A 12,806-nucleotide genomic window follows, 5' to 3' on the forward strand; every position below is an offset into this window, starting at 1 on the left:
CACGTGCCTAACATGCGACTTCATCTCAGTGTCTCCCCTATGGTTGCCTCATAGGTCTGGGAAGGCTGCTGTGTTCCTTGTGTGGTGGCTGCAGGTGTGCCGACACCCTCGAGCAGCTTTGGGCCTGGAAGGGCCGGCTGGAGACTGGTCAGCACCCTGCGGAGGGTTCAGTCTGACTTGACTCGGGCGAGAACATGCGTGGAGGCACTGGCGGAGTGACAGGTCTAGGGCCAGGAATGCTGCGAGCCGGAGGGAGTGCATCGTGCGTATCCTGGCCCGAGGAGCCTGAATAACTCGCCGGGGCGGCTCAATATCACCACCACCAATCTGAGGGAGCTCAGGTCAGTGGTGTGGCGCCACACCGGAAGGTCCCCCGTGGCCAACACCGAGGTCTCGGGGGGGCATCCAGTTGAGACTGCATGTGAGCAGCCACACGTCTGAAAGCCACCAGATAAGACAGCACATAGACGCTCCGTCAACTCCTGCAGAGCTGCGGCCATCCTCTCCAAAGCAGCACCGATACGCTCGTTCCCTCGCGCCTGTGCTGCAATCACAGCTGCCACATCACCCTAAGGGTGAAATTCCCGTGGGAATAACGCCCCAATTAAGACTGCAAACTTGCAGGTTTGAAGGGCTAATAAGACTGGAACATTTTTTTGTGGTCAAAAAGCTGAATTTGGATCCAATGGCCGCCACAAACTTTGCAGCACTGATTGGGGAAAAAAGGCCTCAACGCCACCAGCTTTCTGGCTGCATTGAATTTCGGTCCCAGAAGTCTCGCTACCATTGTACAGGGCCTTGGTGAGACCACACCTGGAGTACTCTGTGTACCGTTTTGGTCTCCTTATCTGAGGAAAGATATATTTGCCTTGGAGGCAGAACAACAAAGATTCACTAGATTACTTCCTGGGATGAGTGGGCTGTTCTATGACGAGAGATTGTGTAGAATGGGCCTGTACTCTCTGGAGTTTAGAAGAATGAGAGGTGATCTCATTGAAACATACAAGATTCTGAAGGGGATTGACAGGGTAGATGCTGAGAGGTTAATGATGATGATGTTTCTCCTTGGATGGCGTGTCGAGATCTAGGGGGCATAGTCTCAGGATAAGGGGTCGGCCATTTAAGACCGAGATGAGGAGGAATTTCTTCACTCAGAGGGTTGTGAATCTTTGGAATTCTCTGCCCCAGAGGGCTGTGGATGCTTTGAGTATATTCAAGGTTGAGCTAGATAGATTTTTGGACTCTAAGGGAATCAAGGGATATGGAGATCGGGCGGGAAAGTGGAGCTGAGGTCGATGATCAGCCATGATCTTATTGAATGGCGGAGCAGGCTCGAGAGGCCACATGGCCTACTCCTGCTCCTAATTCTTATATTCTTAAATCCCCATTCCGATGGGGCAGGATATGGACAGCGGAGGGACTGCCTGTGATGATGGAGGAGATGGAATAGCTATTGACTTGGACGAATATCGCATTCCTCCATTGTCGCTGGGTCAAATTCCTGGAACTCCCTCCCTAACAGCACTGTGGGAGTACCTTCACCACACAGACTGCATCGGTTCAAGAAGACGGCTCACCACCATCTTCTCAAGAGCAATTAGGGATGGGCAATAAATGCTGGCCTTGCCAGCGACGTCCACATCCCATGAATGTTTTTTTTTAAATTTCCAGAACGCTCATTAAATTCAGCCTAGATTTTAAAAATGCGCTCAGAGAAGATTTACGAATTGCTGGTGGAAGATGGAAAGATAACTCTCACTGCTCTTCCGAGGCAGCAGATGTTGCCGGGCCCGATGAGGAAGAGCTTTAAAGTGCATCTGTTGGGTCTGCTCCTGATCTGGGAGTATCTGATGAGGATGCTGGGTTAAAATGTTGAAAAGTACATTGTTCCTGGGCACTTCCATAAAAATTCACCATAATAGTAACTTAATGCAACAACTAATGAGCTGGTGGAGTTCTACTTTGGCAAAGAAAATGAAAGAATTTTTCAAGAGAATGCAAATTAAAAAATAAATTATAATCAAGCCCAGGCAGGCTGATCTGCCATTTCCAATTACACAAAATTTATATTTGTACATCAGCGTGACTATAAAACAGATCCCCCCATCTCCGAGAGTCAAATACTGTTAATGACTGCGATACTTTCAAAGTGTCATGGTTTTGCTATGTTAAACGCTAACAGCGATCCATGGACCTATAAGATGGTGGTAACTACCGCAGGAAAATTGTGACAAAAATTGCAGCTCCTTCATTCCTTGTGGAGATATTGCAGGCTATCACGGATGTGCATTAGTATAGACTGTTGCTCCATCTGATTGGTAAACGGCTTCCACCTCTTTTCCCAGTTCATGGAGCCACTTTTATGTCATGTCTCCAAATTCATGCCAACACTCTTCTTCCCCAGCTCTCACCAAAACATTCTGCCCCTCCACCCCCCAACTGGTCACGTCTTCAAGTAACATTTTACTCTGCCAGCCCTGTATGTAAGAAGTTGAATACAATACTGAGAGGGTGCGTGTTCACTGGAATTTAGAAGAATGAGAGGGGATTGCATAGAAACATCTAAAATTATGATGGGACTGAACAAGTTAGATGCAGGAAGAATGTTCCTAATGTTGGGGAAGTCCAGAACCAGGGGTCACAGTCTAAAGATAAGGGTAAGCCATTTAGGACCGAGATGAGGAGAAACTTCTTCACTCAGAGAATTGTGAACCTGTGGAATTCTCTACCACAGAAATTTGTTGAGGCCAGTTCGTTAGATATATTCAAAAGAGAGTTAGATGTGGCCCTTACGGCTAAAGGGATCAAGGGGTATGGAGAGAAAGCAGGAATGGGGTACTAAGGTGAATGATCAGCCATGATCATATTGAATGGTGGTGCAGGCTTGAAGGGCCAAATGGCCTACTCCTGCACCTACTTTCTATGTTTCTATGTACCAAACCCACGTGCATTACAGCACTTGCATCACATTTCTCTTACCAATATCATAGATCCAGAGAGGCGTTTTCCCCTGGGTATAAGCAGAGTCCATCATTCCACCAAACACATAGATCATTCCCTTCCAAAAAAAACACATCACAGAAAAATTGAAATTAAATTTTGAGAAAAATGTTGAAAGAAATTCTCAGTTAACTTTACTGTCTTAACATTTTATTACACAGACAACTCATGCCACGCGCTTGGTCAGAAAAGTGAGCCATGTCACAGAATCATACAGCACAGAAGACGACCATTTGGCCCATTGTGTCTGTGCCAGCTCTTTGGAAGAGTTTGCCCATTAGTCCTGATGCCCTGCTCGTTCCCCAAAGCCCTGGAAGTTTCTCCTTGCAGGGAGTCGAGGGTTATGGGGAGCGGGCAGGGAAGTGGAGTTGAGGCCAAGATCAGATCAGCCATGATCTTATTGAATGGTGGAGCAGGCCCGAGGGGCCAAATGGCCTACTCCTGTTCCTATTTCTTATGTTTTTATGTTTTCAAGTATATATATCCCATTCCCTTATTAAAGTTACTACTGAATCTGCTTTCCAGATCATAATAACTCACTGCGTAACAGAATTTCTCCTAATTACCGACCTGGACTTAATGCCAATTAGTTTACATCAGTGACCTCTGGTTACCGACCCTCCTGTCAGCAGAAATGGTATCTCATTATCTTCTCTACCAAAACCCCTCGTGATTTTGAACACCTCTATCCATATAACTAAAGTCCTTCATCCTTGGTACCATTGTGGTAAATCTCCGCTGCACTCTCTCCAGGCCCTTGACTTCCTTCCGAAAATGTGGTGTCCATAATCGGACAGTATTCTAACTGAGGCCTAACCAGTGATTTTTAAAGGTTTACTATAACTTTCCTTCTGGTTCAGAGCATCAAGATGAATTTAGATCTTCAGTGTCTGAAAGAGTACTTCTTATCGACAACATATTGTTCAATAACTTGATAATTGAGATCCATGATAATAAAGATGAGAACGCCAAACATTTGCTGACTCTGCTATTAATCAACCCGTGAGAGAAATTCCTCTTGCCCACCATCCCAGTGCAGTCGGGGCAGCCCACTTGCTGTAGATCTCTGGCAATGCTCTTCGATAGCTGACCAGATGTCTCTGTCTCACTCTCACTCTCACTCTCACTCTCACTCTCACTCTCACTCTCACTCTCACTCTCACTCTCACTCTCACTCTCACTCTCACTCTCACTCTCACTCTCACTCTCACTCTCCCGCTCTTGAGGATATATCTATGCTCTAGTCATTACCTTCTCATGCCATCACAGATGAGAATGCTGTCTCACTGCCTGAGGAATGTCAGGTATGAAACCGCATTCTGTCACTCCCAGTTGCTAGGCCTGAGGCAAAGATTACTTTAAAACAGATTCAACATGCTTCAAACCAGCCACTTAGAAATTTGATAAAACCACACCGGGAATATTGAATCTGATCTAAAATTTGCTCGACTTTCAACAAAGGCATTGGAACGCATCTACTTGGTTCTTACTTCATGGGCTACCAGCGAGGGCTCCTCCAATTCTTCCGGTGCAGTTCCTGCTGCACAATCCAACTCTTCCCATTCATTCTCAGCTGAAAAATACAAAGGCATCAATTGCTGTTACAGTGCATCCATATTCGGGATGACAGGATTGGTTAGACTGTAGTTATGATGTTGGTGGATTACTGGCGTCGAATGTCAAGCCTATGGATTGATTTAAGGTCACAATGGGCCAAAACATGAAAGAAGGGATTAAAGAAAGTAACAAGTAAGCGGGGGATTATCTTGTGTCTAACAATGACCTTAACTATGTACCTTGTTAAATAACGTCATAGTGTGGACGGTATAAGGATTGCGACTGGCCAAATATACTGGGACAGTTGCTGACTATTTCCAGGTCTTATCCAACTCACAGAGCCATATAAAAAAATGACAGGATTAGATCAAATCAAAGGAATTAGCCAATGAAAAATTAAAATACAATCAGGCATGATCTTATTGAATGGTGAGGGGCCAAATGGTCTACTCCTGCTCCTATTTCTTGTGTTCTTAGAAGGAACACTAGTATTTTAGGTACCTGCATTATGATAATCTGTTACTTCTCACATCACCACGATGATGGGCTTTATTCTCCCAGTAGAGGGTACAGCAGTGTTCTCGCTCAGGCCAACATCCCCAGCATCGAAGCACTGACCACACTCGACCAGCTCCGTTGGGCGGGCCACATCTTCCGCATGCCCGGCACGAGACTCCCAAAGCAAGCGCTCTACTCTGAACTCCTACACAGCAAGTGAGCCCCAGGTGGGCAGAGGAAACGATTCAAGGACACCCTCAAAGCCTCCTTGCCACCGGCACCTAGGAATCCCTGGCAAAAGACCACCCGAAGTGGAGGAAGAGCATCCGGGAGGGCACTGAGCAGCTCGAGTCTCGTCGCCGAGAGCATGCAGAAATCAAGCGTAGGCAGCGGAAGGAGCGTGCGGCAGACCAGACTCCCCATCCACCCTTTCCTTCAACCATTATCTGTCCCACCTGTGACAGAGTCTCGTATTGGACTGTTCAGCGACCAAAGAACTCACTTCAGGAATGGAAGCAAGTCTTCCTCGATTCCGAGGGACTGCCTATGATGATGATGACAAGTGAGAACCTGGCTGTGTCAACCTGGATTTATGTGTTCACGTCCTGGAGTGAGTGAGCCTTGAATCCACAAATAGGAACAGGGATTGAAAGCCTTGTTTTTTCTGGTGTGACAGGCAAATGAACCTATGTTGCAGAGTAGTGAGAATGTTCAAGCTTTTTCAAAGAGTGAAGCAATTGAATAACTTTGTACGGATAGGAGTATTGAAGGACTTCATTTTGATATGTAGTCAGACAAAAATAAATCTTTATTTTTATCGTTGCTGCCCCCCCTTCTGATCAAATCAACCCAGCAGTCATGCACACCACAGGGATTTTTCCAGCGTGAGTGTTGAGTCACCACAGTAACCTGGAGCAGTTCGGGGAAGTGGTGCTGCGAGATGTAACCCGTGATTACTCAAGGTAGCCTGATTTACCTTTGTGAGCCTCACGCAACAGCATTGTGGACTGTTTTCAAAAGTTTGGCAGGATTGAGTAATCCTTGGGGAAAATGATTCAGTTTTTTTCAGGTTGCAGATACAGTGCCATTCATTGTGAGAACATACTGGCCCCTCCCCTGTAAAATACAGTACATTTTTGTCCTACTTTTCCAGACGTTTAATCATAGTTACAGGGGCTTTCCAGTGACACGAGGGAGGGGGTTTCCTTGCAATGCATCCTCTCATTGTGTTTGGTTTTGGTCGATTGGTATCGTTGTGTGTTTGGAGACCGATTGCAGCCAAGCTTGTGTGGTTTCACTCTCCAAAGAATGTTTCACACTCCAAAGATTCGGTTTCTCTTTCAACAGTGAAGACAACAAAAAGTTTGTATTTTACTTTACTGTGAGAAGGGCTAATAAATCTGTACGTTCCACCCTGGGAGTTCTGGAGAAACATGATCTGCGCAGTGGTTGGGGAAGGTTTAGGACTGGTGACCAAAAAGCAGGGGCAAGGAGGTAGACTTTGAGCAGGCTTTTTAGTGGCGGGGTCTGCGAGTTACATTAGAGAGCTTTAGGTGGTATTTTCCAGAGTACGGAATTTAGTGTTGCCATTCATTGCACCACTTTCAGTGCCTGGATGTCTTTCTCATACAGCCAAGTGGGTAGATGATTGGCTGGTGGATTGGTGAGTATTTTATCTTTTTCATTTTCTTTTTCTTTTTTTTAAAAAAATCAGTAGGTAACCTTTGGCATTGACGCCAAATTAAGTTAATTTAAGGGTTAAGTCATGGCAAGAGAGCCCAAACCCGTGTCATGCTCCTCCTGTGCTATGTGGGAAGTCAGGGACTATGTGTGCAGGAAGTGTGTCCAGCTGAAGCTCCTGACAGACCGCATTACAGCACTGGAGCTGCGCATGGACTCACTCTGGAGCATCCGCAATGCTGAGGATGTCGTGAATAACACGTTAAGTGAGTTGGTCACACCGCAGCTAAAGGTTACACAGCCAGATAGGGAATGGGTGACCATCAGGCAGAGCAGTGGAAGGAAGGTAGTGCAGGGATCCCCTGCGGTCATCTCCCTCCAAAACAGATATACTGTGCTGTTGGGGGAGATGACTCATCAGGGGAAGGCAGCAGCAGCCAAGTTCATAGCACCATGGATGGCTCTGCTGCACAGGGCAGGAAAAAGAGTGGGAGAGCTATAGTGGTAGGGGATTCTATTGTAAGGGGAATAAGATAGGCGCTTCTGCGGCCGCAATCGAGACTCCAGGATGGTATGTTGCCTCCCTGGTGCAAGGGTCAAGGATGTCTCGGAACAGATGCGGGGCATTCTGGAGGGGGGGGTGAACAGCCAGTTCTCGTGGTACATATAGGTACCAACGATATAGGTAAAAAATGGGATGAGGTTGTACAAGCTGAATTTAGGGAGTTAGGAGCTAAATTAAAAAGTAGGACCTCAAAGGTAGTAATGTCAGGATTGCTACCAGTGCCACGTGCTAGTCAGAGTAGAAATAGCAGGATAGTTAAGATAACTATGTGGCTTGAGGAATGCTGGAAGAGGGATGGATTCAAATTTCTGGGACATTGGAACCAGTTCTGGGTGAGGTGGGACCAGTACAAACCGGCCGGTCTGCACCTGGGCAGCACCGGAACCAATGTTCTCGGGGGAGTGTTTGCTAGTGCTGTTGGGGAGGGTTTAAACTAATATGGCAGGGGGATGGGAATCTATGCTGGGAGACAGAGAGAAGTAAAATGGGGGCAGAAACAAAAGGTAGAAAGGAGATAAGGAAAAGTGGAGGGCAGAGAAATCAAAGACAAAAAGAAAAAAGGGCCACATTTCATGATTCTAAAAGGAAAAAGAGTGCTAAAAAAAACAAGCCTGAAGGCTCTGCGTCTCAATGACAGGAGCATTCGTAATAAGGTGGATGAATTAAATGCGCAGATAGCTGTTAACGGATATGATGTAATTGGGATTACAGAGAAATGGCTCCAGGGTGACCAAGGCTGGTAACTCAACTGTGGCGTGGCGTATGTAGCACCCAAATCACTGACTCCACACGGTCTGGTGTAAGTCTAACTGCTGTGACCTTCGTCCTTTATTGTTCAGCTCCAGAGTGCCTCCCAGGTGTGGTGGTCAGCCTTATATAGCCTTTGTTACAGGTACTACCAGGGTTTCCCACCGCAGCGCCCTCTGTGGTGTGGCATAGTACTTACATTACATTTAAGGTACTGGGACGATACACACATCATTACATAACATCACCTTCCCCCCCCACCCCCCCACCTGGACGCAGGACAACGATACACACATCATTACATAACATCACACTTGTCCAACGGAAGGCAGGTGGGCATAGACAGTGCGTTAGTATGGTACATATTATCTGATACATTAACTGGTTATTGACTGGTAGCAGAACCTTGATTTCCTTGTTAGCCGTTATCATTAATTGTACTTCATCCATTATTTTACACAAATACAGTGGCCATTCAGCATAAATAAAGTAATTCTTATTATAAATTCACTATCTCACATTAACATAGCTCATTTTAGACTCGTTCTGCCAAACAGAAGTCCTTTGTGGGGACCACCTCTTTGTAAGGCCCTTGTAAGACTCCCGGGTGCATTTCCTCTTTAAGGCGCCATCTTTGAAGCAGGAGGATTCCACGAGGCTTCTCCTTGGGCGCCGCCATCTTTGATGCGCTGCAGCTCCGACACGATGCTGCCGCCATCTTCTTCTCCGCCGCTCCGGATGCCCTCCGCCGCCGCAGCCTCTGCTCCCCTCTGCTGCCACCTGACTTGCCGCCTCCTGCGGCCGTCGTGGCCTCTCCAGCGGCCGCACTTGCCGCGTCCCCCGCGGCCTCCGTAGCGGCCTCCCCTGCAGCTGCCATGGCCGCCCGACGCTACCAGCTCCTCTGTGGGGCCCGCCCAACGGCCTCTTCCTCTGCGGGGCTCTTCCGAACCGCCGGCCCCTGGATCCCTCAGCACCCCTCCCGCAATGCCCCGCCAGCTCACCCCCCCCCCCCCCCCCATTAGGCCCCTCTGTGCAGGGCTGCTTGCCTGTGGGGGCTGAGGCTGCAGGGTCTCTGTGTGAGATCCGGGCCTGGGACTTGCCTGTGGGGGCTGAGGCTGCAGGGTCTGTGTGTGAGATCCGGGCCTGGGACTTGCCTGTGGGGGCTGAGGCTGCAGGGTCTCTGTGTGAGGTCCGGGCCTGGGACTTGCCTGTGGGCGGATTGAGGCTGCAGCTCCAGCTCGGTCGGCGCTGCTCTCTGGGGTCTTCCCAGCTCCCCCGGACCTTCCCCATCCACCTCCGGCCGAGGAGCGTCGGCCCATCGCCTGCAACGACCCACAAAGGTAAACCGTGCGTCTCGTCCCGGTGGGATACCTGCACCATCGCTCTGCCAAGAACAGGTATCAGTTCCCTGGTGTAGGTACGCAGCTTCGCCGTGACCGGGACCAGCTTGGGTCGTGCGGCTGGGTTAATCCACAGTTTATCAAAAGTTCTCCGACTCATCACCGACGGACCCGAGCCCGTGTCCACTTCCATACTCACTGGGACTCCGTTGATTTTTACTTCACTGATCACTGGGGGCGAATCGTCGGTGCACGTATACAGTCCAAGCACCTCATCTTCTTCTAGTTGCTCCTCACTGAACAGTGGATCATCCCCCATCTCCTCAGCCACACGGTGAGTCTGATTTCTTTTACACATACGCTGAAGGTGGCCTTTAACGTGGCAGGTATTGCACGTGTACTCCGCAAACCTGCACCGGTGAGCCCCATGGCTTCCTCCACAGCGCCAGCATGGTGCTGCTTGATTGGCCCCCCTCGGCGGACTCTGAGCTCCAGGACCCCGAGGTCCGTGCTCTCTACCCTGGGTAGAGCCACGTTCTGCAGTTTTGTCCGTGGTGGGTGCTATCCTGTGGACAGTGCCTGCCGGGTTCGAGACTGTGTGGATCATTTGCTTGGTGCTGCAAGTCGAGGTCATATGTGCCCGGCTGATGGCGATGGCCTTTGTCAGAGTGACTGTGGGTTCCGTGGCTAACAGCTTGTGAAGGAGGCCCTCGTGGCCAATCCCCACAACGAAAACGTCCCGCAAAGCCTCGTCAAGGTGTGCCCCAAAATCACATGGCGCCGCGAGTCTCCTGAGGTCCGCAGCATATTTGGTGACATCCTGGCCCTCAGGTCTGCAGTGATGGTAAAATTTGTATCTGGCCGTGAGGATGCTCTCCTTCGGTTTCAACTGGTCACGAATGCGTTCAGTCAGCTCCTCGTATGACTTGTCCCTGGCGCTCCCGGGTGCCAGCAAATCCCTGAGGAGACAGTAAACCTCATCTCCACAACTGGAGAGCAATGTCGCCATACGCTTCTCTCTCATTGCGTATGTGTCCTCCGTCAGGTCATTTGCTGTGAAGTAGTACTCGAGCCTTTCCGTAAACGCCTCCCAATCATTGCCCATGGTAAAATCCTTTAGCGAGCCCAGAGTAGCCATGGTTGCATGGAGTTCATCCGCTTCCTCGTTGCCAATGTGGCGTATGTAGCACACAAATCACTGACTCCACACGGTCTGGTGTAAATCTAACTGCTGTGACCTTCGTCCTTTATTGTTCAGCTCCAGAGTGCCTCCCAGGTGTGGTGGTCAGCCTTATATAAGCCTTTGTTACAGGTACTACCAGGGTTTCCCACCGCAGCGCCCTCTGTGGTGTGGCATAGTACTTACAATACATTTAAGGTACTGGGACGATACACACATCATTACATAACATCAACATTCAGGGATATTCAATATTCAGGAAGGATAGACAGAAAGGAAAAGGAGGTGGGGTAGCGTTGCTTGGTAAAGAGGAAATTAACGCAATAGTAAGGAAGGACATTAGCTTGGATGATGTGGAATCTGTATGGGTAGAGCTGCGGAACATCAAAGGGCAGAAAATGCTAGTGGGAATTGTGTACAGACCACCAAACAGTAGTAGTGAGGTAGGGGATGGCATCAAACAGGAAATTAGGGATGTGTGCAATAAAGGTACAGCAGTTATCATGGGCGACTTTAATCTGCATATAGATTGGGCTAACCAAACTGGTAGCAATATGGTGGAGGAGGATTTCCTGGTATGTATAAGGGATGGTTTTCTAGACCAATACGTCAAGGAACCAACGAGAGAGCTGGCCATCCTAGACTGGGTGTTGTGTAACAAGAGAGAATTAATTAGCAATCTTGTTGTGCGAGGCCCCTTGGGGAAGAGTGACCATAATATGGTAGAATTCTTCATTAAGATGGAGAGTGACACAGTTAATTCAGAGACTAGAGTCCTGAACTTCGATGGTATGAGACGTGAATTGGCTAGATAGACTGGCGAATGATACTTAAAGGGTTGATGGTGGATAGGCAGTGGCAGACATTTAAAGATCACATAGATGAACTTCAACAATTGTACATCCTTGTCTGGCTTAAAAATAAAATAGGGAAGGTGGCTCAATCGTGGCCAACAAGGGAAATTAGGGATAGTGTTCAATCCAAGAAAGAGGCATATAAATTGGCCAGAAAAAGCAGCAAACGTGAGGACTGGAAGAAATTTAGAATTTAGCAGAGGAGGACAAAGGGTTTAAGTAGGAGGGGGGAAATAGAGTGTGAGAGTAAGCTTGCAGGGAACATAAAAACTGACTGCAAAAGCTTCTATAGATATGTGAAGAGAAAAGGATTAGTGAAGACAAACGTAGGTTCCTTACAGTCAGAATCAGGTCAATTTATAATGGGGAACAAAGAAATGGCAGACCAATTGAACAAATACTTTGGTTCTGTCTTCACTAAGGAAGACACAAATAACCTTCCGGAAATACTAGGGAATCGAGCGTGTAGCAAGAAGGAGGAACTGAGGGAAATCCTTATTAGTCAGGAAATTGTGTTAGGGAAATTGACGGGACTGAAGGCCAATAAATCCCCAGGGCCAGATAGTCTGCATCCCAGAGTACTTAAGGAAGTGGCCTGAGAAATAGTGGATGCATTGGTGGTCATTTTCCAACATTCTATAAACTCTGGATCAGTTCCTATGGATTGGAGAGTAGCTAATGTAATCCCACTTTTAAAAAAAGGAGGGAGCGAGAAAACAGAGAATTATACACCGGTTAGCCTGACATCGGTAGTGGGGAAAATGTTGGAATCAATTATTAAAGATGTCATAGCAGCACATTTGGAAAGCAATGACAGGATCGGTCCAAGTCAGCATGGATTTATGAAAGGGAAATCATGCTTGACAAATCTTCTAGAATTTTTTGAGGATGTAACTAGTAGAGCTGACAAGGGAGAACCGGTGGATGTGGTGTATTTGGACTTTCAAAAGGCTTTTGACAAGGTCCCACACAAGAGATTAGTGTGCAAAATTAAAGCACATGGTATTGGGGGTAATGTATTGACGTGGATAGAGAACTGGTTGGCAGACAGGAAGCAAAGAGTAGGAATAAACGGGTCCTTTTCAGAATGGCAGGCAGTGACTAGTGTGGTACCGCAAAGTTCAGTGCTGGGACCCCAGCTATTTACAATATATATTAATGATTTAGACAAAGGAATTGAACGTAATATCTCCAAGTTTGCAGATGACACTAAGCTGGGTGGCAGTGTGAGCTGTGAGGAGGATGCTAAGAGGCTACAGGGTGACTTGGACTGGTTAGGTGAGTGGGTAAAAGCATGGCAGATGCAGTATAATGTAGATAAATGTGAGGTTATCCACTTTGGTGACAAAAACAGAAAGGCAGAATATTATCTGATTAGGAAAAGG

At 47.7% G+C, this 12,806-nt stretch overlaps 1 protein-coding gene across 2 annotated transcripts in view; it reads right to left on the reverse strand.

The window, feature by feature from the left end:
- klhdc3l (kelch domain containing 3-like) overlaps window positions 1–12,806 on the reverse strand; it is a 92,292-nt gene that overhangs the window by 48,325 nt on the left and 31,161 nt on the right. For both annotated transcript variants that reach the window (XM_070874369.1, XM_070874374.1), the window contains exons 3-4: window positions 4,491–4,573; window positions 2,980–3,058 (exon numbers count right to left, since the gene is read on the reverse strand). In XM_070874369.1, the coding sequence (XP_070730470.1) occupies window positions 2,980–3,058; window positions 4,491–4,573 (162 nt within the window). The remainder of the gene's footprint in view (window positions 1–2,979; window positions 3,059–4,490; window positions 4,574–12,806) is intronic.

This window comes from Pristiophorus japonicus, chromosome 3 (genome assembly GCF_044704955.1).
Source record: "Pristiophorus japonicus isolate sPriJap1 chromosome 3, sPriJap1.hap1, whole genome shotgun sequence".
Taxonomy (NCBI): domain Eukaryota; kingdom Metazoa; phylum Chordata; class Chondrichthyes; family Pristiophoridae; genus Pristiophorus; species Pristiophorus japonicus.